Source organism: Martes martes, assembly GCF_963455335.1.
Source record: "Martes martes genome assembly, chromosome: 3".
NCBI classification, from domain to species: domain Eukaryota; kingdom Metazoa; phylum Chordata; class Mammalia; order Carnivora; family Mustelidae; genus Martes; species Martes martes.
The window spans coordinates 171,860,226-171,886,967 of NC_137890.1; the positions used below are offsets into that span (position 1 = coordinate 171,860,226).

At 34.5% G+C, this 26,742-nt stretch overlaps 1 protein-coding gene across 2 annotated transcripts in view; it reads right to left on the bottom strand.

The window, feature by feature from the left end:
- SPAG16 (sperm associated antigen 16) overlaps positions 1-26,742 on the bottom strand; it is a gene marked incomplete at both ends in the record, with an annotated part of 1,046,083 nt that overhangs the window by 255,328 nt on the left and 764,013 nt on the right. For both annotated transcript variants that reach the window (XM_080799476.1, XM_080799475.1), the window contains one exon: positions 21,452-21,578. In XM_080799476.1, coding sequence (XP_080655602.1) covers positions 21,452-21,578 — 127 coding nt within the window. The remainder of the gene's footprint in view (positions 1-21,451; positions 21,579-26,742) is intronic.

The following is a 26,742-nucleotide window of genomic DNA, read 5'->3' on the forward strand; positions in this document are numbered from 1 at the left end:
CACATAATGTATGTTTAAGATTGTGGTTTAGGGGGGCACCTGGGTGGCTCAGTGGGTTAAAGCCTCTGCCTTCAGCTCAGGTCATGATCCCAGGGTCCTGGGATCGAGCCCCGCATCGGGCTCTCTGCTCGGCGGGAAGCCTGCTTCTCTTCCTCTCTCTCTGCCTGCCTCTCTGCCTGCCTCTCTGCCTACTTGTGATCTCTGTCTGTCAAATAAATAAATAAATAATCTTAAAAAAAAAAAAAAAAAGATTGTGGTTTAGGTTTCTGATATAAAATGAGTTTCCTACTATGGATTGTCTTTAAAACAAAGTTCTAAAGCCTCTGCTTTAGCTAAAAATCTTTCTGATGCTTTGTTTTCCCCTTTACAATCCAAAGCAATGTTCCTCCAGTCTCCCCGCAAAGTTCCAGGAGTAGATACTTTCTGCCCCCTGAGTTACTTTTATATTGCTCTAGTTACAGCCATTCTCCTACTGTATAGTTCCTTTTCTTTCTCTTTGCCTTCCTTCCTTCCCTTTCCGAACACACGCATTGGCAGTCATGTGCACAAGGGAAAATGGACACCACTGTTTGATATAAAAATAATTACTCCCCTTTTGAGGGCCTCATAATGAGATGTACACGTGACACAATCCTCGCCCAAAAGACATGAGGGAAGTCTACTTGGGTCTTTAAGAAACAGGGTTCTCCAGTGTGGAGATTCCTCAGGAAATTAAAAATAGATCTTCCCTATGACCCTGCAATTGCACTGCTGGGTATTTACCCCAAAGATACAGATGTAGTGAAAAGAAGGGCCATCTGTACCCCAATGTTTATAGCAGCAATGGCCACGGTCGCCAAACTGTGGAAAGAACCAAGATGCCCTTCAACGGATGAATGGATAAGGAAGATGTGGTCCATATACACTATGGAGTATTATGCCTCCATCAGAAAGGACGAATACCCAACTTTTGTAGCAACATGGACAGGATTGGAAGAGATTATGCTGAGTGAAATAAGTCAAACAGAGAAAGTCAAGTATCATATGGTTTCACTTATTGGTGGAGCATAACAAATAATATAGAGGACAAGGGTAGATGGAGAGGAGAAGGGAGTTGAGGGAAATTGGAAGGGGAGGTGAACCATGAGAGACTATGGACTCTGAAAAACAACCTGAGGGTTTTGAAGGGGCGGGGTGGGAGGGTGGGGGAACCAGGTGGTGGGTATTAGGGAGGGCACAGATTGCATGGAGCACTGGGTGTGGTGAAAAAACAATGAATACTGTTACGCTGAAAATAAATAAAAAATTGGAAGAAAAAAAAAAAAAAAAGAAACAGGGTTCTCTTTCTAGGAACCAGAGGAAGAGACTATCTCATCACTTTCCCTGGTTGTTTTCTTCTTGCAATATGATGTATAGAGATGCAAGAGTCATCTTATTGCCAACGCTGAGGATGGCAGAACAGAGGGAAAGAAAGAACCTGATTCCTTGAAAACACCTTGGATTTGCTCAATCACCCAAATCTGAAATCAGTCATACCTGTGGGCTTTCTCTTATGTGAGATAGTAAGATTCCTTTTTATCAGTTCCACTTGGGGTTTCTCATACTTATAGCCAAAGGCATCTTAACTAATATATTAATCAATGAACAAGAATAATTAAGAACTCTTAGAATAACAACATTGATTAAATAGTACTTAAATTACCTAATATTAAAACATATTATAAATAAACACCATTAACATAGAGTACAACTAGCAAACTAATTGAAAGAAAAATTAATGGAGTGGAGTATATAGCCCACTAACATCGACCATATATAAAGTTTATTATATACCACACAGTATACATAGTAAAAACAGGATCACAGACACTGTCATATTTCACCTAACTGCTGCAGGAGATATGCTTGAGATTGCATTCCGTCACATACATCCAATTCATCAGCAGGTTCTATAGACTCTATTTTCAAATATATCATGGTGTTTTAAGTTTCTCAGTTGTCATCGAGGTCCACTGGCATAAATCGGGTATGGAGGGGCATTTGGAACAGTTTGCCTTTGGGAGGACAAGTGATTAATCACTGATGTTTAGAATTGCTTTAAGTATGGTGATAATAAAGAGCAGACCATCTTTATGATGGCTTAACTACCTTTAAATTCTCTGCAGAAAATGCACCTCATTGTTCTCTGAAAGCCCCACTACCTTGGTCTAAATTATGTTTACTTCTGAGTCATAAAGAAACATCTTCACTGTTCCCTCTGTTTCCACTCTTGCCCTGGATAGAGTGTTTATCTATAAAAGTTGTCAGCTATTCTTTTTTTTTTTTTTTTTTTTTAAGATTTTCTCTATTTATCTGACAGACAGAGAGTGCACAAGCAGGGCGAGCAGCAGAGGGAGAGGGAGCAGCAGACTCTCCGCTGAGCAGAAAGCCCAATATGGGGCTCGATCCCAGGACCCTGGGATCATGACCTAAGCTGAAGGCGGTTGCTTAACTGACTGAGCCACCCAGGTATCCCATGCCAACTATTTTTTGTTCATTGGTTTGTTCCAATGAAAATCAAGTTCCATTGCTTCACTGTTTAAAATGGTCCAGTCTTTATGTGATACTCAGAGAGCATTTAGCCTCTTCACCATGGCCTAGGGAGAGTTTCATAACCTAGCTCCAGCTTATCTCTCTAGTTATCTCATGCCAGTCTCTGCCTTTTTCATTCTGCTCTAGTCACATGGGTATCTTTGATCTTACTGTTCCTCAAGGTCTGCCCTTGGAACCCTCTTCCCAAAATGGTTTTCCCCAAGATTTGTGTGTGACTTACATCCTTAATTCATGAAGGTTGCTTTTTCAGAGGTCTTCCCTGAATATCTTACCTGAATTATCAACTCTCTGTACCCACTCACTCTATACACTTAGCATAGGTTTATTTTTCTTATACCATTTACTCATGTCTTCTTGCATGTGTGTTGATGTGTTGTGTGCATGTGTGTGTGAGAGAGACAGAGACAGTCAGAGACAGAGAGTTAATTGTCTTCTCCTGGTAGAGTACAAACGAGAGGAAAGAGACTTAAGCCTTTTTACCATGTTGATATGGATTATCTTGTGAATGCTCACAGAAAACTAACAGGTACTGTGTTGTTATTCTCATTTTACAGAGGAAGAAATTTAGGCATAAGGAAGATTAAGGAACGTGCCCAAGGTTAGAGAACTAATAAGTGGTAGAATATGGGTTCAAAACCAATCACTGTCACTCTGGAGGCTGTTGTTCTTAACTGCTCTACTGCCTCTGTATATAATTAAAATGAAAAAGGCCCAATGTAAAGTATAAAATACTGTATTATTAGAACACTGTAGGATATAAGGTTGGATGGGGGGATCATTAGGATATAAATATAAATAATTTAAATTTAAATTATAAATAATTTATATAAATATAAATATAAATATAAATATAAAATGTAAAACCATATATATGTATATTATTTTATTTAGTAATATAATTTTACATTATAATAAGACTAATTTTACATGGTTTCATAAGAAATATAAAACATTTTAACTCTGATTTGTATGATTTCATATGATTTATTTTTCTTTTATGTAATTTATATATTGCTTTTTTGAAAATGTCAGCAATAATCACATAAAATATTTAGAAAAGCAAAAAATACACATCATAAAAAATAATGCTGCCTGTCGGCATCATAAAAGGAATATAAATATTTTTGTGATTTGAGGGCATCAGCAAAGTACCCTTTCCTTTCCCACACCCATTGGGAACTGCCTGAGGAGTAGACACAAGAATTCTAGGGAGGGAAATCAAAATATCACCTTTATGTAAATAAAGCTAAATTTAAATATATGACATGAATATGCAGCCCCATCAGTGTTCTACTAGCTCCTACAACCACTAGAGCCTACCCAGTTATGGACGGGGTTGCAACAACTCAGGCTTCTGCTCTTAGAGTTGTCTGCTGGCAGCAATGGATGAAAGAACCTGTGTAGTCAGAGGATGGACTTTTCCAAGGAGAGGACAGCTGGAGAAATTATTCACTGGGACTTGTTCAGTTCCTTCTGAACTCCAGTTAAGCAAGCCACCCTTTTCACAGAGGGAGTAAGGATAGAGGGGCAGAGATGGAGTGAAGAGGGGCTATGAATATTCTAGGTTTCTTTCTTCATGCAAAAGCACAGACTAGGGGTTTAAGTGTTAACCTCTCATAAGTATTAATTCCATCTTTAACTTGGCTTCAGATGAATCATCTTTACTTTCCCTCCCTCTCCTTTCCTTTTTGCTCATTTTGGGAGGAGCTGTGTAGGACTTAGGGTTGGATGTAGAAAATCATTAGGCTTAATCTAGCCAACTACAACAAGAAGTTAAAAAGATATCAGTTTTTCATTGTTTCCCATCAGTATTATTTATTTGCTTGTTATTTTTTTCTCTTTCATGTATAAAGATGCTTTTGCTCTGCCTTCTTTATATTGAAAAAATATCATGTATTTACTTTAGAAAATTTAGAAAATAAGGTTGACACCTCACGAAAAATGTATATACACATTTTGGTGGCTACAATGCCAGGTTTTCCCATGTACATTTATATTAGTCAGGGTCCTGGTAGGAAACATAGAACACATATCTAGACGGGAATTTTAAAAAGACTTGCTAATGAAGGGACTATTTACAGAAGGGGAAAAACAGAGGAAAAGAATTAAGGAAATAAACACTTAAATTAGGAGCAGTAGAAAACCATCACCTACATAAGGCTCGAAGAGGCAAACGATGGAAATGAGCTAAGTACGTGGTTAAGACCTGGAGCCCCAGAGAAGGACCGCTTGATAGGGGCTATAGCTGCCACCAATGCAGCCATCATTACAAATGTGCCTAAGGTGGGACCAGAAGGAATAAATGGTCCAATCTCTCCTCCTAACCTTGCCTCTCCTGTCAGTGCTTTTCATTGGTCAATTCCAAATATAAGTTAATGGGCAAGTCAGCTTTCTCAGGGGAATGAAGGATGGGACAGAAGAAGACAGAATGAATGAGTGGAGGGACGGAGCCAATAGAAAATGACTTCTCTGTGTCTCATTCTCTATCAATCATCTATCTGGATACTGATTGTGAAATCATGTCCTATACTCTGTTTTGTCACTTTTAATCTTCAATAGCATCATGAAAATCTACCCTTGTACTTCATTACATACACATCTATGACTTTTTAAGAGTCATATGGTATTCCATTGTATGAGTTACTTAAGCAAGTCTTAAATTCACACATTTAATTTATTTTCAAATTGTCTTTAGTTATTATCTTTTCATGACTGCTGTTCAAAGATGCCCTTTTGAATTATTTTTGACTATTATTTTATAATTAGTATGAACATGTTCTCTTAATTTTATTATTCAACACTGAAAATGAGAATCTCTAATAATTTCATCACATGAGAAATCTAATTGACTTTGAATTGTAGCAAATATGGCTTTGTTAACAAAACTTCTACCTTTATTACTGAAAATAGTAGAGCAATGTTTTAATCTGGTTGACTGAGATATGATGAGGCTATTGAGTACACTGTCAACACAGTATCATCACAGTATAATCAACGAGTTGTTCTAAACTCCAAAGCTGGGGCAAGACTTTCTTACAAGTAGCAATGTTTAATTGGATCTACAACTTCAGGAAGCGAGGGGGAAAAAAAACAACAGAAAATTACAGGATATTTTGGGTCTAGGCAGAATGGAGGTGACAAATCTAGAAATATAAATGAGTTCAAATATCACAAAACAAGCTGGAGGTCAGCTATGGCAGACAAACAAAGTTAGTGTAAAACATTTTAAAAGAAAAGTCATTTTTATTCATGAAAAACCCACAGGACTAAGCATTAGAATATATGCTAGTGAAATGAATGATACTAAAATTGATGAAGATATAGATATAGGGTATTATTCTAACAGTCCTCTTACGTTGAGATCAAGTCTCTGAGCACAGTGTCCCATTGCTTCATTTGTTCCAGAATGCATAGAGAAATACTCCAAAATTCTTACTGGTATAATTTTTACCCTACAATGAAAATACTTACCCCATGTAAGCTACAGAGGAGCAAATATCTTCAAGGAGATTCTTAAAAACAAACCAAACCAATTTAATCATAAAATATTGTTGTTAGGGGCGCCTGGGTAGCTTAGTGGGTTAAAACCTCTGCCTCCGGCTCAGGTCATGATCCCAGGGTCCTGGGATTGAGCCCCGTATCAGGCTCTCTGCTCCGTGGGGAGTCTGCTTTCTCCTCTCTCTCTGCCTGCCTCTCTGCCTACTTGTGATCTCTGTCTGTCAAATAAATATATAAAATCTTTAAAAAAAATATTGTTGTTAGTCTGATAGTAGTAAAAGTTAAGCACCTCTAAATGTTATTAATATCAAAATGTCTCTGTACATGTTTTCACAGCAGTAATGAGTGGGAAATTGTCTATCAATATGAAAGTGGAGGGTAACAAGTCCATGAACTATCTCTTCCTCAACAGAACATTCAGCAACACTCACATAAATGTCATGCCTGCTTTTTAAAAAAGAAAGTGTTGCAAAAGTAACAATAGTTTATCAAATTGCCTATTATCGTAATGTCATTAATTGCTGTCTATTAGCAATGTCTGCAGCATTTAGATTTCTGTAATATTTTATATAATTGAGTCTGTGGCTTACATCTCACCTGTCTTTAGACATAAATAAGGATCATAATTTTGCTATGATTTAATCACTCATAAACCAACTTACTGATTATTCTTTAACTTGATCAAATATATTGACACTTTAAAAAAATATTTTATTTATTCATAATTCATTCGAGGTGGGGGGGGCCGAGGGAGAGGGACAAGCAGACTCCACACTGAGCACAGAGCCCAATGTGGGGCTTGATCTCAAGACTCTGAGATCATGACCTGAGCCAAAAGCAGGAGTCAGGTGCTTAACCAACTGAGCCACCCAGGTGCCCCTATATTTGCTCTTTTAAGTTTCATGTATTATTCTCTTTTGGCAAGATTTTAATTGATCTATATCCCATCTAATGTGCATGCACTTCAAAAATTAAGATAATTTATTAAATAATCTTTTTAAAAAAACCTTTTAAAAAATAAATATCAGAGTTTATACCATAATGTCTAAGACCATCCATGGCTAACACTAAATCATACCTCATATTTCTCTTCACCTGACCTCACACATGGAAAATATGTTCTGATGTAGAGACTTTGTACTGCTGTTCTTTCCCTGGAATCCTCTTCCTATATATGGTTATGGTTATAATCTATTCTCTTAACTCCTTCAAGTCTAATCATCTCTGAAAATCTTCTCTCAAGTAATAGTCCACCTCGTCACTCTCCACTCTCATCTTAATTTTTTATAATACTTATCACCACTTGGGATATATGTTGGTGTTGATTCTATTAGTTATTTATCGTGTCTCCTTCTGAGCTTTCCCCCTTAAATAGAATGCAAGTTCCATGAGAGCAGAAACATATATATGTATGTGTGTACAACATAAAATATGTGTATATATATATGCAAGTATATATAATTTATATATATAATTTATGAGTATATATAATATTAATCATTCTGTCTCAGCATCTAGAATAGGAGAAAATAAATATTTCTTGGAAGAACTAAGATCATCAAATGAGACAAGGGCCAGGAAGGTATTAGCGAGGCATTGTGATGGTTAATCTTATATGTCAATTTCACTAGGTCATGGTACCCACGGTACCCAGTTTTTTAATCTAGTGTTTTTTAAACACCAGTCTAGATGTTACTATGATGGTATTTTTACATGTGGTTAATATTTAGATCAGTTGACTTTCAGTAAAGCAGATAACCCTCCATAATGTGGGAAGGCCTCATCTAATCAGTGGAAGATTTTAAGAAACAAAGACTAAGGTTCCTGAGAAAAAAGGAATCTGCCTCCATAGTGCCTTTGGACACAAGCTACACACACAAACACACATACACATACCCTTATTGACTCTGTTTCTCTGGATACTCCTGACTAATATAAGCATTTTCTATGCAAGCATATTGACATAAAAAAAAAATCACTATAGTAAATAGATTAACCTCATCATTCCAAAGATACAAATGTCAGATTTTAAAAAAGAAAAAAAAAAGTTAAAAAAATAAAAACAAAAAATTCCCACAAAAAGATATGAAATGTTACAGTATGGAGAGAAAAATCATCAGGGAAATATGATTCCCCCTACCCAAAAAAATAGGGTGCCAATTTTTATTGTGGGACAAAATGGAAGTTAAGAAAAATCACCATGAAAATGGTATTATACATTGATAAAAGGAAGATGAGATCAATAAGATACAATGATTATGAATATATGTATCTAAAAATATAGCCTCAAAATATATGCAGCAAAAGCTGAAAGAACTACAAGGATAAAAATTAATTAACACTTGTGGTTATAGATTATAATATATTCATCTCAGAAACTGAGAGCTCAAGTAGTCAAAATATAAGAAATGTCATAAATGATTTAAATAAGCTCAAACTAAGAGTTCCATAAAATGTTTGAACCCACAAAAGATACACATATATGCATTCTTTTTGGTTACACAAGGAACATAGAACTGTCCATACTAGATGCCACAGAAGATCAACTAAATGTGAACCATCATCTCAGGGTCCTGGAATCGAGCTCCAAATCAGGCTCTCTTCTCAGCAGGGAGCCTGCTTCCCCATACCCCCTCTCTGCCTGCTGCTCTGCCTACTTGTGATCTCTCTCTCTCTCTGTGTCAAATAAATAAATAAAGTCTTTTAAATGTGAGCCATGTTCTCTAATATAATTTAATACAATTTGAAATTTTGAAAAGGATAACTAAAAATCTCAGGAAACAGGAACTCCACTAAATACTTTTGAAAAAGAAGAGCAAAGAGAGTGGCTTTACATTCATATATTAATACTAGAACATCCAGTAATAAAAACAGAATTATACCAGCTCAAAAAATAATGTTATCAAAAGATTAGAAAGAAGATTCTGCCTGTCTATGCATATGAGATTGATCTATGATAGAAATAATATCACAGATCAGGATGTAAGGTTTAAATTGTATAGTTGCTGATATTAGGAAACTGTCTTACTAGACAGAAAAATTCAGTTGGTTCTCTCACTATGGACTTTGAATTATTGTTCCCAACTACTTGCTTCTTTCTTGTAATGAGATTTAAAATTCCCAGCCAATAACATGAGACATGCTCTTAAACTCTGTAGTGTTAGTACATGTCCCCATCTAAGTGGCTTTGGGCTTACCTTATAACTTGCTATGAACATACTATGGACAATAGGATATTAAGCAGATGATATTTGTCATCTCCTAAGAAGATTTAAAAGTGATTGCATTGTTTGGTTTTTATTTCCTGCTGTGCTTACTATTTGAGGATCACATGTCCCACAGAGGCCCTGGGGTCCAGAATGAGCCCACACATGGAGTTCAGGAAAAACGCATCAGGCTTGAGTTACACGAAACTCTCTGTAAATGAGCAAAAAAGCAAATCCTCTGGAAGATCCTGGGTTTATTTATTATTTGTTTGTTATTATTGCAGGAGACACTGGCTGATAACACCAGCTTGCGCCTTGAATCAAAGCCCTGATATGTAAATGTAAGGATAGAAAGAGGGAGATGCAGGAAAATACTTTTGTGACATAGCAGTGGGGAGAATATTCTTTTTTTTTTTTTTTAAAGATTTTATTTATTTATTTGACAGAGATCACAAGTAGGCAGAGAGGCAGGCAGAGAGAGAAGAGAAAGCAGGCTCTCCACGGAGCAGAGCGCCCGATGTGGGGCTCGATCCCAGGACCCTGGGATCATGACCTGAACCGAAGGCAGAGGCTTTAACCCACTGAGCCACCCAGGTGCCCCTGGGGAGAATATTCTTAAGTAATTTCCCAAAAGGAGAAAAATTACTAAGATAAAAAGAAAATTGTTTGGATTCCATGAAATTTAAAGATTTCAATTCAATGAAACATACCATAGATGAAGTCAGCAAACTCTTTGAGAGAAATCTACAGTTAAAACCAATAGATTAATATACAGATAATTATTATAAAATCATAGGTCCCCAGAGAAAGTAAACTCAATTGAAAAAATAGGCAAAGGTAATTGATTCACAGATGAGGGAATCTGAAAGACTGAAAAGTGTGTAAAAAGATGTTCAATGTCACTAGTAATTAGGAAAATGCAATGTACACAGTACCTATTATACTGGCAGAATTAGAAAATCAAGTAACTTCCTGCCTTAGTCTGTTTGGGCCACCATAACTAAATACTATAGACTGTGTGGTTTAACAACAGAAATTGATTTTCTCACAGTTCAAGAGACTGGAAGCCCAAGATTAAGGTACTAGCATGGTCAGGTTCCAGGGAAGGTTTTCTTCCTGACTTATAGATGCTTTCTCCCTGAGTGCTCACATAGCCCTTCCTTGTGCATGTGCATGACTCTTCTTATAAGACCACCAATCCTACCAGATCATGGCACTACACTTTTGACCTCATTTAACCTTAACTAACCTTCTAATAGCTCTGCCTCCAAATACAGTCACATTTGGGGTTAGGGTTTCAACATATGAATTTGGCAGTGGAGAGTGGGGTACATAATTCAGTCTGTAGTACTACTAAATGTTGATAATGAGATTTTTTGAAGGACAGTAGACTAGTACAGTGATTATGAAGAGCAGTGTGGCTGTGCTTATAAAATTAAGGTACACTCTGTGGCATAGCAAGTCCTCTTCAGAGAAACTCTCACAGAAGCCCACCACCAGGATATGCATGAGAATATTTAGCATAGCATACATTGAAGTAGCAGAGGCTTACAGGAACTTAGGGGCCCATCACTAGTACAATGGACAAATAAAATGTTAAGATGAATAAAATAGAATAGTATCTTATAGACAGAACTAATAAACCTGATAAACATATCTTAAAAGGAATAAAACTTAAGAACATAGTATAGAATAAAAAAAAACAAGAAATTAAATGGACTATACAACAAAATACAGTTTTTAGAAGTCATAGATATATACATTCACAAAATATTTCTACATATTCTTCAAAGACCTATAAATTAGGAAATGTATCAAAGACATTTAGAAACTTCCATGGAAGGTGGGGGAGAGTGACAGTAGGGAGGGGACATGAAAGGAGAGAAATAATGGAATCTGATGAGAATTATTTTATACTAAAAAGTCTGATAGCCCTTGCTCTTGGTACTTGAGGATGAAGAAGATAAAGAAAAGAGAGGATTACATGAATGAAGAGGAGAGAGTTAAAAAAGAGGAAGAGGGAAAAAATGAAAGACCTAGATGAAAGAGGGAAAAAGGCAGAAGCAGCACAAGTATCCACTGTCACAATTAAATTCTGATAAGAGTGAATGGATCCTAATGCAGCATGGATGAAGGAACAAATCAAATATTAGGGGAGGCATAGTGAAAGGATAACACAAGAAAGAATCAGTAATCAAAACTTTGAATTAAACCAAGTCCATGAGAATATAGGTGGGTAATGATATCATTAACACTACCGGAGGGCCTGCCTTTTTTCTCCGGTTCCATACACAGCTACAGGATACTATTCTTTACAAATAACACTCTGATGGCACATGTAGCATTTTGCATGTGGAAGAGTTTGACTTAGAGTTTTCACCACTCCCAGTTATGACCTGCAGATTCATGTATATTGCTTCAGTTGACTTTGTAATAGAATCCTACCTGTGTATCACAGATCCCAGCATTTAGAACAGTGCTTGGCAGGTAGGGTCTTATACTAAATATTTGTCAACTGAACTAAGATAATCTCTACAATTAGACCAAGAAAAATACAAAAGAGAGAATGATGAAATACTAGGATAATAGAAGGCATGTCTTCTATTGAAGTGCTTACCTATTATTCCAAGGTGTTTATCAAACTCATTATTTCAAAACATGAACAGAGTACTGATTTTCTTAATATCAATACTAGTTATATCTTCTTTTCAATTTTTTTTTCTTTTGGTGAAAGAGTACATAGTAAAGGATGTTGCATGAAAATGAATTTAAACAATTTTAATTTATACTCCTCATATTACAAGTGAGAAAAGATACTTCTAAGGTCAATCAGATTTGAGTAAATCATATTTGAATATTGCTCAAAATTCAATTTTAGATAAATATAACTGCGAGTTATCACAAGTACCAACTGTGCAGCTCCATCTCCAAGAGTAGCATGCTATTTGTTCTGGGTTGATTTGCACATCTGTTGAACTGCAACTTCTCTTAAAGGATTATCCTATTAAAAAGTATCAGCTTGGCAAATTAAAGATGATTATCTATTCAATTTTATATACACAGTCTATTCAAAAGAAGACAAATTCTTGGGCTTCTTGACTTTGGGCCATGAAGTATGTATAGATTGCAAATTTTAACTGTTTAATTTTAAATCTAATCACTATTATATGCTATTAGATTAAAATAACACATTCCTCTTAATACCAAAACTGTGTGACCCTTAGAAAAATTCAAAGGTTTAATTATGCTTTATTTCTTCATACAAATACATTTTTCTTGATTAATATATGTGTAAGAATGTCATTAGTCATATTTCAAAATGATCTATGCTAGCATGTACATGTAATTTTTATTACATCTGCAAACATACAGGCATGGGTAATTATAGGCATTGGGATATATTACCGCCCAGATGATATTAAGATATAGCTTTTCATGTAACAATTTATCATACTTGTTACACAGATACAAATCTTTTTGATTTCTTAAATGTGTTGAAAATAATTAGGCATTAGCACATTAATTGTAATATGTATATAACTACTGTAAATGTAATATGTATATAATACTGTAAATCCATTTGAAAAATGCTTCTTACATTAATACTATAAAACAAATAATTAAATGTGATGATACTGATATAGAATTCATCATTATTTGGACATATGTCAGATTTAAATTGTTTGTATATAATTGTATATAATTATGTATGTAAGCTTTGTAACAACTTCCAATGAGACATTTTATTTACATAGGAAAACATTTCCGAGTGCCTTTTTGACATGCCTGTAATGCCATGTTTATACTTCAGTGTAGTAGAACTAGATCAGAGAGCTAAGCAACAATTATACCTATTCTTGTTTTAAAAATACTGAACAAAATTAAGAAATTAACAACACAAATATGACTTCCTTGTATCATCTTGGCAATTGCAGTCGTTGATTGCACCTGTATAATGCTGCAATTGGTAAGATTGATTCTGCTCTGATTTAACCAGAATGGGCCAGATTCTTATTATCTCAAATAATTGTATAAGAAGAGTTCGATCAAGTCATTAATCTATTAAAACATTGGGACTTATGCTTTTTTTTTTTGCCAAAATTCCTATTGCTACAGAGACTGAATGTATTTCTGGGTATGCAAGAATAAAAAATTTGTGTTGTTGAGCAATACACCTGTCATTTAAATTTGAGCTCAATTTTTAAATAATCTTGACTTTTATATTTCCCTTTTGAATCAAAGGAGAGTGGAATATTTCACTTATATTTGGATATTTTATTTTCAAGTTTTAAGTAGTATAAAATGCATTCAAGTTTTATTTTAGAATATTATTTTTATCTCAGGACACCATGTGCTAATGAATACAGGGAAATACAATGTGAAATTTTGGCTATAAACTTAGTTGATTAGGTCACCTATTAAAATCTTTCATTTTAGAGATGATAAAAGTTGAGGTCAACAGAGATTAAGTGTCTTGCTCAATTTCAAGTTACAAATCATAGATGAATTTTTTAGAGCCTCATCTTGTGCTTCACTCAGTGCTCTTTCTGACTCCTAAGATGACAATAATTTCCAGATGGTTCTAAAAATCAATCCATATTCAGATAATGGTGAGTATTGGTGATTTGAAAACATTATTTTTAAATTATGGATAGAATTCCATAAGGGAGGCTTCATAGTTTTTGCAACGATGTTGTCATTAGATTTAAGTACACAACCTTTTAAACATAATCTGAAAGAATAAGACTTTGTAACAGGTAGAAATTCTACTATATTTTGAAAAAATCACTAACTTTAATTTATATTAATCTGTCATAATTTATCTAAATCAAATACATTTTAGTTCTCAGAATTTATGGTCCATTTTGGGGATGATAATCTAAACTTAGCAAATACTATGCCATTGCCACCAATCAATCAGAATGGATGGTACAACAATCAGAACAAGTTCATGGCCATAACAGTTTATACAACTATGAGTGTTATCCATGAATCAATATATCTTTGTCAATATGCCTTTAATTAAAGTTTTCAAGGTGTTCCCACTTATCAGCATGTTATTTTCCATACTTACTATAGGGTAAATAAAATTGCTTCTAATATAGGAAATAGCATGAAAAAAGAAAAAACAAATAAAAAATAGGGTTTTTCCCTACAGAGGAAGTATAACCGGTCTCTACGAATCTCTAAATTTTTTATTTACGATTTCCTAGAGCTAAAGATGGAATGAAATGAATTCAGGTTTTCATAAGACTGTACAAACATGTACACTTATTAATATGTATATGTAAATAAAGCTCTCAAAACTCTTTGAAATGCGAGAAATGGAACCAAACTCATAGTGTTTTGATGATTAAAAGAGAAAGCACCTTGCCCAGTTCCTAGAGCATAGTATGCTTCATTCCAGGCATTAATCATACACTTGGGTCTCCAAGGGAGATACATAATCTGATTTCCTTCAGTTCTTCCAGTTCCTTTCTCCAGTATTTGAGAGGCCCATATTCTACTTATGCACAAAATGGATTTGTATACACAATAGAGCCACCCAAGCAGGGAAGAAAATAATGGGATTATAAATAATTGAGTAGGGTCATCTGGTCACCTCTTCTCTCATAATTTATCCTCTCTCCTTACGGCTTTCTTACTGGGAAACTGATGTGGTAGAATGGGCTTGCTCTTAGGAGGAGCAACTTAGGTTAACTTTGTCATGTGTCTTAGAGATAAAATAAATTTGCCTGCTTTCTTACATTCTTATTTCATCAGGCCAGGATTTAAATAAATGGAAGAAAGAGAGGTCCTGCACGTGATCCCATAATCCAGCCCTGCCTGATTCTCTGAAAATAAAATATTTTGAGGTGTGGGGTTGGAGTTCTAGTCCCCATTAGGAAGATACAGACACTTAAAATACCCCCTTGTGCAAAAGACACATCAGAAACCTGGCAGATTATTATTAGGTTATTACTATTAGGTTATTATTTTGGGGAGATTCCTTTTGTTGCTGTTGTTGTTGTTTTTTCTTTCAGAGACCACACATTGACAGCTAGTGACAGGATTCTGTGCCTTGGTCAGCTCTGAGTCAAACACTGCCAAGTAGTCATTACTGGAATTTTTTCAATATTCATAGCAAATGAAACATTTCTGTAACAATGTCATATATCACTATGAAACTGAATATTATTAGTAAAATGAAAGGCAGAATAATATAAAGTTTAAATTTTAGGTTCTGGAATTAGACTGGATGGATTTGAATTCTGATACCACATTTGATCAGCTAGGCGCCATTGGGCTTGTTCTTAACTTCTCTATGTCTTAGTTTTCTCATCTGTAAAAAAGGGACAACTGTAACAATTTCACTGAGTTTAGAAAAGATTAAAAAGGTCTTTCCATAAGCCAACGCAGATGGTTCGAAAACATTGGCAAAGGGGCAAGATCTAGAGGTGTGGGCTGATGTTGCCTCACTACTGAGGTCATACCCTTCGAAGCACTCCAGTGCAGCAGTTTTTTTTTCTGTAAAGGACTATATATTAAATATTTTAGGCTTCCTAGCCCATACGGTCTCTGTTGCAAATACTCAGCTCTGCTCTTGTAGTATGAAAGCAGCCTTAGACAATCTGTAAATAAATGGGTGTGGCTGAGTTCCATTAAAACTATATATAAATAAATACAGGTCAATCTGCCCATGGACAGTAGGTTGCCTATCTCTGCTCTACCTACTGTTCTGAACTGTAATGTTTTTCCAGTTTGGTTGGTGGATATACAAACTATTCCTAGGCTTGGATGATCTCTGGATTTTTCTTCTTAAGTATTCAGATAGATTTTCCCCTGACCTTCGTCTGTCAGGTACTGATCCTCATTTAGCTAAAGACTAGAAGGGATCTTCTGGAAATCTCCAGGACCCTCTCTCTGTGCTGCAGAGTTGAGCTGGCTTGGCCTCCCTCAATGGCCCACTTTGTTTCCTCAACTCCCAGGTTTCACTTCAGTTTCTATGGGTCTGTGAGGATTCTGGGAGCAGGCAAAAGGTTCATCTTACTTACTTTCCCTCTCTAAGGTATTATTCTCTTTCACTGATCAATATTCCATGTTTGAGAAACAATCATTTCAAATATTTGTTTGTTTTCTTAGTTTTTTCAGGTGGTAAGTTAGATCTCCTTGTTACTCCATCTTGCCTCCAAGTGGAAGTCCCAGTAGGTTTTTGATATTTCACATACAAAGAACCTGAGGCTCAGAAATATTTAAAAATCTCACCAACACCATTCAGCTAGTAAGCAGTGGAGACAAAATCAAAACCAGGGCTTCTAACTTCCAAGTGAGGGGCTTTCTCCACTAGCCTACACTGCTTCCATCAGAAGAAATTAACCACAATCTTGTCTTTTAAATATAGAACAATGACCTGTAGCTTTTACTAAAAGAAATGGATAAATCCAATGTGAAGCCAAGATTTTGAAGTTATTTTATTATGTTTGAAAAACTTCAGAGGGGTCTGATGCTTTTCATATTTTCCAGTAGGGTCATTTTTTCTATTTTAGCATATAATTTATATTGTGGTTCTGCTTATGGAGAGTATCTAGGATTGTCTCCAAATGGTGGGGAAACTTGCCCATTTTGATGATCTGATACTGATAAGCTTCCTACTGGAAAGTTCCCAGCTGGCTTAAACTTCAGCTTCTGCATTTTCTAGGGATGTGACTTTTTTGCAAATGTACTGGAATTATCTGTTACAAAGGAGGGAAAAACATTGCTAAACTACATAAAAATATGATGAAATGAGAGAGGTGGACAAGTTTATGTATAAACTCTTACAGTTCATTTTTATTACTTTCACTATGCAATCCCATTTAACATTTTCTGAAATAGTAATAAATTTTTGAATGGTAAAACATATGGCATTTGAATATGCCAAGTGAGAGATATTATTTAGATAGTGAATACTCACAAAAATATGTAGCATTATATTACCAGGATGCTCTCAGTTTAATGAGAAAGGAACACTTATTCCTTTACAAATACTAATATATGTATTTATCTATAAACACAGATAATCTGTGTATGTCACAAGCGATGTATTTGCAAATAAAACATTATGTAAATAATACTGTGCCACATACAACTCCTCTTTTAAATGTGTGAGAAGCTGATTTTAGCAGAAAAGCTAAATTCTAAATGGTGATTCATACATCTTTAAATCTTTTGATCTTAATTATATGTATATACAGCATTTCATATAACTTCAGTTCTTAACATTTAAATTATTTTTAATATTACATGAAAAGGAGTTTTGACCCTTGTTTCTTTAAACATTTATTCACTGGTATTTACACTTTCACTAGAAACTGCTGACAGTTAACACATAGCCTTGGGCATCTTACTCGCACACCAATATGTTCACACTTTTTCTCACCCCTAAAATGAATGGGATGACTTCTAAACCCCTCCCAGCTATGATAAAACATGGTAGGTAACTGGACTAGGATTTCTTCATAATAGGATATACATTATCCTTTTGAAACACATTAGAACACTGTAAGACAATTATTTCCTCCATTATTTCTATGAGGACACTATGTTCAAGGAAATTAAATAATTTACTTAACACCTAGAAGGCAGTGAAGAACTAAGGTTCTGAATTATAGTCTATATTCTTTTCCTACATGGCAGGATTTCAAATATTTTATCAAAGATATTTTTTAAAATTATACACTATGAGGAATCTCAATTTGAAATTAAAGTACTATTTCATGGTCCATATTTACTTTTATAAATTCAGAATGAAAATATTTACTTATAAGGCTAATAAATAATGGGGCAATTTTGATATACATAAAAATATGAAATCAAATATTATGGACAACAGTTTCAGCCTTTCAGTGACCTCTAGTCCAATTTATTTCTCTACAGTGTTGGATTTGCAATGACAAGAAATTCCTTATTTATAAAGATATGTCATTGTATATAAAAGCAGTTCCTTTTAAACAGCACACCCCCATAATCTCAAGATGACTTTCAATTAAACTGATCCAGAGACAAGATATATGATTAGAAATTTTTGTTTCTATGATGATTATTTAGAATATCTAACAACTACTCACATTCCTTATATCAAATATTACAAATAAAATGCTACCAATACTTCTACATTTGTTATATGATATTATGATAAGATTGCATGTATGTTTTCAGTATCTTTTTCTTAGGTCCAAGGACATAGCTGAGATAGCAGACTAGAGCTTACCTCACACTGGTTGAGTCCTAACAGTACGTAATTGCACGATTTAATTCTGTTATAGTATTTCAACTAAAAAACATGATTTGGCACCACCTAACTAATGTGAGCCTCAATAAATGTTAATTGTTGTCAGTAGTGTCAATACCCCCTTGCTTTTTGTGGAAAATAATTGTATCATATCTGCTTTTATTTGCTAGCTGCTGGGAATAGGTAAAAGTATGTCAAATTAATGTATATTTTGAGCTTACAGTTAGATTTGATTGTATCCTCATAGTCTAAATATTTTTATGATATGGTTGTTACATTTTTTGTTTAATTTTTTCTTGAATAAATGCATACTAGATACTATGTATCCCTATCCTTATTTTGATTTTGTTTTGCTCTTAAATTCATTATTCTCTACTTTCTTTATTACCTACATAATTTCTGGTATTTTACTTTATGATTTTTCACCTCTCTGTTCAGACCCTCAGACTGAGAGCGCTTTCTCTGTTCTCCCTAGTTCTTTCAACTTTTTGATATATTTCAATCTTTTTAAATGAAGAGTCACTGAAGACTTCTCCTCTACAGAAGCACAAATCTCCCATTATTCAATGAGAAAAAGGCTTATGACATTAATTTCTCAAACACATAGAATTAAAATTAACTATAGTATGTTCCTTGAAGAAATGGTCTAAGGGATGGGAAGGTTAGGTTGAAATTATATACCCTCAAACTGATAAAGTGTTTTCATTAACAGGGTCCCTAGCTTACACTTTTTGTCTTTTATGTTTCTCATTGTTCTGCCCTTGATTCTTATGCTTTTCTTAATATTAATGTATAATCAAGAGTATAGCAGTCACAGAGAGGAACACTAGGTTTGTTGTACCCAAGGACTTTAAGATGATATTGACTTGTATGAAAGTAATTTTATAAATTAGGTTTGCTTGACTATGCGTAGGAAAGAGATTTGGGCTGATGACAAGGGCAGTAGAAAGCAAGTAGCAACATAGTTAGACAGTAAAATACATATCTCTTATTAGTTGTATCGCATTTCAAAGTACTCTTTAACGTCTATTAGTAGCAAATACAGTAAAAAAAAAAAAAAAAATTTGAATTTCACAAGAAGGGGGCCCAGGAGAGGGAGCTGGAGAAGCAGACTCCCTGCTGATCGGGGAGCCCAATGCAATGCTGGGTTTGATCCCAGGATGCTGGGATCATGACCCAAACCAAAGGCAGATGCTTAACTGACTGAGTCACCCAGGCACCCCTAAACTGAAATCTTAATAGGCCTTCACATTATAAAATGAAATTCTCATAGTTGGGATGTTTTATTCTATAGAATGTGTTCTCTTTTTTAAATTTTTACAGACCGTAAATGGTTTAATGTCAAGAACATTAACTTTTTTTTTTTTTTTTAATTTGTGTTGTTGGGGGACTGGTATTATTTTTTTAAAGATTTTATTTATTTATTTGAGAGACAGAGATCACAAGTAGGCAGAGAGGCAGGCAGAGAGAGAGTGAGAAGCAGGATCCCCGGTGAGCAGAGAGCCCGATGTGGGGCTCGATCCCAGGACCCTGGGATCATGACATGAGCCGAAGGCAGAGGCTTTAACCCACTGAGCCACCCAGGTGCCCCTGTCAAGAACATTACTAAAAGCATTTTCAAAGAAGCATGGTTCATATACCAATCTGTAATGGGAACAGAACTTAAAGTTGGTTAAAAAGACAAACTTAACTGAATTCTAAATTTTAGATATGTGATGACATGAAACCAGTCCTATGAAACATACACTTATATCTCTAGAATCATTCCTAGTAAATACATAACTTCTATACTATTGAATTAGTATGTATAATTTTAAATAAAACATTATTATTTCCTTTATATGTATTTTATCTTCATTTCTTCATCTACAATTATCATCTCTATAACTTTGACCTACTACAAATAAATACCAAAGATTTTAAAAATTCATAAAATTTAACACAGTTTAAGATGTGTGATGCTAGGGGCGCCTGGGTGGCTCAGTGGGTTGAAGCCTCTGCCTTTGGCTCAGGTCATGATCCCAGGGTCCTAGGATCGAGTGCCGCATGGGGCTCTCTGCTCAGCAGGGAGCCTGCTTCCCTTCCTCTCTCTCTTTGTGTGCCTCTCTGCCTACTTGTAATCTCTGTCTGTCAAATAAATGAATAAAAATATTTTTTAAAAAAAGAAAGAATTAAAAAAAAAGATGTGTGATGCTAGCAAAGGAAAGTTATATTATCTAATATTATCTAAGATACACATTATTTAACATAAACTCTCATTAAAGATACAGATGTAAGTCTAATTTTCAACTTTTAAATAGATAACTGGAAACATTGTATGTTGTTACACTATTCATTAACAGCAAGTGTAAAATATTTTATCTGTTTCACAATGTTTATATTATTGCAGAAAAAATGCTAAACATAATGAAATAATAATATAAAAATTATCAGCTATAATTATTGTTGCAAATGAATGCAACAATAAGATGTACATCTCAAAGTAATTATAAAATTAAGATATATACAATATTTTTGATTATAAGACTAAAATATTCCATTAAAAATGTATCTTAAGTTTTGTCGAAGTTTTGTTCTTCTCTACTCTTGGCCATTTTGCCGTCATAAAAACCCAATTCACTTACCTTGGATGGTGATTCTAAAGGATATAGACTCCAAATTTTGCATGACACTGCTAAGAATTTGTGTTATCTATATTAGCATACACTTATCTCTTCTATTATCTCTTTCTTTATATATATGATAAATATAATGCTTTCATAACGTGACATAAGATATATAATGTAAAATATAACATATTCTAAAATAATAGTAGAACAAAAATTTACATAGGAAACACAATAAAATTCTAGGGAAACAGAAAAGTTTCAGAACAAATGTTAAAGTTGTTAGCTTGGTCACAAACATTAAACAAAAAAGATCCTACCTGATGAATCAAAGTTCACTTCATTGCCAGGACTTGGACCTATATCAATGGACACAATTGGTAAGAGCTTCCGAAAATCCCATAGTTTTGTTACTCCACAAGCATCACAGGATGCTATCATGTGACCCTTTAAAGTATTAGAAAAAGAGAGAAATTAAATACATACACACACACATATATTACATATATATAGATATACATAGTGACTTAGTCAACAAGGAAGAATTGTGTTATGATTTTATTAAATCCATAAGAATGCACTCTTCTAAACTAAAGTGTTCATTATATTTTTGTCTTGGACATAAAATTGTTATAGGATGATAATTTATACATATATATATGCATAAATTCCTAAATTAAATTTTGGAAGATGATTTTTCAGGAAATAATTTTGATCATTTTAATTACATAAGAACATATAATAAAATAAAAATGTACATACCCATGTAATTCCTCTCTCTAATATACACACACATATCTATATCATGTTTATGACACATGTAATCTACACATAAAACTATATATACGAAAACATGGCACACAAAGTGCACCTCACTCTATATCCTTGCAGTTTGTTAGCATTGATGGTTTATACTTAAGATACAGTAAAAATAAAACAGAGGTAGGAAAACAAATAGACACAAGGAAAGAAAAGTTTTTATCAAGGCGGGAGAAGAAAGGGGCCAAGTGGAATCGATGGCAAGGAAGCAGTACATGCTGTGATCTGTGAGACAAAATTATTAGAAAATATATGGGGTAATTTTGATAATGTGCGATAGGATAAGGAAGAAGATAATGGATAAAGGGGATAGAAAACAAAAGGAATCGTGGGCGGATTTAAGTTTAATGGGAACAGGGGCATCTATTTTCCCAGTATAGAGGTGCCAGTTTGGGTACATCAGTTTGAAGCTCAAAGTCTGTCTACACACTTCCTGCTGGTTTCTTAGGAGATGTTTATTGAGCATCCACTTCATGTCGGAAACTGGGGTATAGTGATGAGTAAAAGGGGTCTCTGTTGTCTAAGCAGCTTGTAATCTTTATTCATTCTTATCACAGCATCATTTAATTTTGTTGTCCACTTACCAACTGAAAAGGAATATTGGCCATATCAGGCTCATACATAACATCTATGATGAGTGATTATACTATATACTGTTTCCCTTTAGATATATAGTTTCCCTTTCAGCTCCAGCTTAATTATTTTTAATGTCAAGTCAAAAATCATCCTTTCGCTTTTTTCCTAAATATTCTAAAATGTTAAAGATAAGTTGATTATTGTACAATTACCTTTACCCTTTTGAACTAGCTCACATGATTTTTTTTTTCTTTCTTTTTTTTTTTTTTTAAGATTTTATTTATTTATTTGTTAGAGAGAGAGAGAGCGAGAGAGCACAGGGAGTCAGAGTGGCAGGCAGAGTCTGAGGGAGAAGCAGGCTCCCTGCCGAGCAAGGAGCCCGATGCGGGACTCGATCCCAGGACGCTGGGATCATGACCTGAGCTGAAGGCAGCTGCTTAACCAACTGAGCCACCCAGGCGTCCCTTCTCTTTTATTTCTTGATTTCTACCCTTTCTGGGGGAAAAAATGTGCATTTTGTATTATAGTCCAAGTGGACTCTCTGTTTTTCCCTAAACAAGTCATCAATGCAACAAATGCCATCAGTTTTAAAATTCTGTAACAGTTGTCACTGGCAACGCAATACAACCTTGTCCCCAGTCTAATAAATGGGATGTTTAATCTTTTTTATGACTTAAAAGGAACATGGAGAACTTGGAATGTTTTCAAATATGTAAACATGTATTGTAAGAATTATGAAGAATCGGTGAATTTAATTTTCAGAAAAGACCAGTTCTCAGTATTAGAAGGGAATATTAATGCTAGAAATTAGAAAGAACCCTTTCCAGATGTAAGGGTTTTCAAATATCTTTCAGAGAGGAGAGAATGAAATCTTTTTTTTTTCAACTTTGGAAACATAATAAATTATGATGGCAACTTAATTTGGAGGTCCTTCTCACTCGTTAAAGGGGGGTTATAGAAATCTTAAAGTATGGTTTATATCACTAAATATTAAAATGTGAGGAAATACACTAAAAAATAGTTTCATCATTTTGGGGAGGGGTTAAAAATGAGTTTTTAAATAGCTTTAATATTTTTTACATTTAACTTCCACTGCTGCCAAATATTCAATGCATAAGAGTTTGATAATATTAAAATAATAAGAGTCAATACTTATTAAATGCTTTCAATGAACCAAGTATTGTATTAAATGATTTCTTAATAAATAGTACATAATTTTAAAACAATTTTGAGTAACATCATTTAGACAAATTTCTACATTTCCCAAGGCATTTAGAAGTCAGGACAAAGTATATATTACAGCAAAACAAATACAACACTTTAATAAGTGGTAGAAATACGTTTGTGTTCAGATTTGATAACTGAGAGATTCTTGGTAGTGAAAGAACAGATCAGCTACGCTTCCATTAGCCAGTGAGACAGACGTGGTGGTGCCTATCACAATGTCAGGAGCATAGTGGAACTCAAAAAATATTTGTTAAGTCACTAGATGATGAATGCCTCATTGGGCCTCACCTAGAAGTTTTATTTTAGTCCAAGTTCTTCCATAGCGTTCTTAAGAAAAACATTAGTTCTAACCCTCATGGTTCTGAATCACTTTGATAAAAGAAGAGAAAAGATGCAGAAAATCCACAGCCAAAAACTTGGAATTATCCTCAAAACCTTATATCCCTCCTCCCATCTCAGGGGAACTGGAGACCCATCTGCCAATCTCCTTCCATGACACAGAAGAACATACTAAAATACTGTCAAGCCAAACTGCATAGTGCAAGCATTGAGGGATCTGAAGAGGGAAAAACACAGAAAAGGGGTTACCTGACAACATGGGGTAAAAACAAGCATTTTATCTACAACTTATATCAGGGAAGAAAGCAAAGGCCTACTATAGTTAGGCCCTTAACCTGAACAAAGAAAGATAATTTTCATAGAAAATATTTTTTACAGAGAGGTAGAGTTGTTTGACAATCTTTTTTTTTTTATTTTGTAAAGATTTTATTTATTTATTTGACAGACAGAGATCGCAAGTAGGCAGAGAGGCAGGCAGAGAGAGAGAGGAGGAAGCAGGCTCCCTGCGGAGCAGAGAGCCCGATGTGGGGCTTGATCCCAGGACCCTGGGATCATGACCTGAGCCCAAGGCAGAGGCTTTAACCCACTGAGCCACCCAGGCACCCAGTTGTTTGATAATCTTAAAGAAAGTAAAGACTCAAGAGTTTTGGGAACCTCCCTAAAATGCAATTCTAATTGACATTCGTACCATTACTGATACTGAGGAAGACAAAGTAGGAAAGGTGTTTTTATAGAAAGCTCTCAAAAACATTCAGATTCAGATACATGGCTGTTTTTGTGAAACCAGTGAAACCCTAGGACCTGGTAGAGTTTCTGTAACATGTTTGACGTTTGATCTTGAATAAACCATTGAATGAGTGAATATAAGGGGAACAGAGAGCAATTAATGTTGACTATATGTAATTTAAAAGGATTCTCCCCCAAGTAAAGAAATGGTAAATGAGCTGACACTCAGAAAAAAATGCTTTTGTGATTACAGATTCAAATAGTTATATAAAGCAAGCAGAATTTAGCAACGTGGACAAAGCGTGTAGTCTAGGTCAAAGTCAACACACACTACTCCTCACTGCCCTTGTTAAAGCCTTTCCACCTCCACCTTAAAGATCTTATGGTGAGAAAACCCATGTAGTCATAAAGTTAATTATAAGAGTACAGCAACATAAAATCAAACTAGCTTCCTCTAGACTGCTGGAAACATAGTGGAGAACATTTAGCATATGTATTGAGGATCACGAGTACTCACACTTTTGAAACTTTTCATACTTCTGAATTTATTATAAAATTAGAAAAAGATAGGATAAAAACTAAAGTGGCACTATTTATAAATAAATAAAATGGAAACAAGTGAAACCCATAATAACCAAAAAGGAAGAAATAAACCTTCTGCCTTGTGGATCCAGAAAACTGCTAGCGGCACCGTTTATGAAAACTTGATACCAACAGCAGCAAGAAGACAAGCAGACTGAACTGCTCTCTCTCTACACAGAGGTTCCTGACATATTTATATGTTGTTAAACAAAGAAAGAAAGGAGAAAACTGGGATGCTAATGAGATCATTTCTAATTTAAATGGATGATTAAAAAATATTTTCATTAACTAATAGTATTCCTTAATATAATGATATTTTATGGCTTTGTATAACTTTCAAAACCAAATTTTAGAAGCTTGAGCATTAAAATCAGTTTGGGGTTAAGAGACCATTTTTCAGCTAGGGTAAGAAATGTCATATAGTGACAAAATATTCTATATGAAAGTCTGATCTTTATTGGCATGGCAGAAAGAAATATAGAGGATCTTAATTTATTATGGAAAACACAGGTCCAATTTGATTGTACTCTAGATCTTCACTCTGATGAATCAGCTAAGTACTTTCTTGGTTCAATTCACTAGGTTATATACATACTTTTATACCTTTATTTTTCTTAATTTCTTTTGGAAAGTTAACTTACAGAACAACAACAACAGTATGTAAATAAGCAAAATACGTTTAGGTCCATGTCATTACTTCTTTTCTGCAAAGGTTCTTCAAGGCTGAATAATAGGCTATGTATAATGTTCTTGTTCAAAGAGTTATACAGTAAAATAAAGAGTCAAATGAATGATTATATATCAACTATGCACATGAAAATGTTATACATGCTGTACATGAAAGTACCTTGGCTTAGGAGTACATTTCCATGACCCCGAATATCATGTAGTAAATGTTCAATAAGTGATTGAAGTGTGAAAGAATAAATACCCTGGATGAATTATTATGAAGTCATAAAAATAATAATTATAGAAACAATGTAAAAATGCAAAAGTTTATGCTAAACTGTGGTTACACTGATTGAAAATATACAATACATATGTATAATGATTAAGTGAAAAGATGCTTTAATAAAAACTGCCCTCTAATTTTTTTTTAAGATTTTATTTCTTGGGATGCCTGGGTGGCTCAGTTGGTTAAGCCACTGCCTTCAGCTCAGGTCATGATCCCAGAGTCCTGGGATCAAGTCCCACATCAGGCTCCTTGCTCAGCAGGGAGCCTGCTTCTTTCTCTGCCTCTGCCTGCCACTCTGCCTGCTTGTGCTTTCTCTCTCTCTCTCTCTGACAAATAAATAAATAAATAAAATTTAAAAAAAAATTTTTTCTTTATTTGACAGGGAGA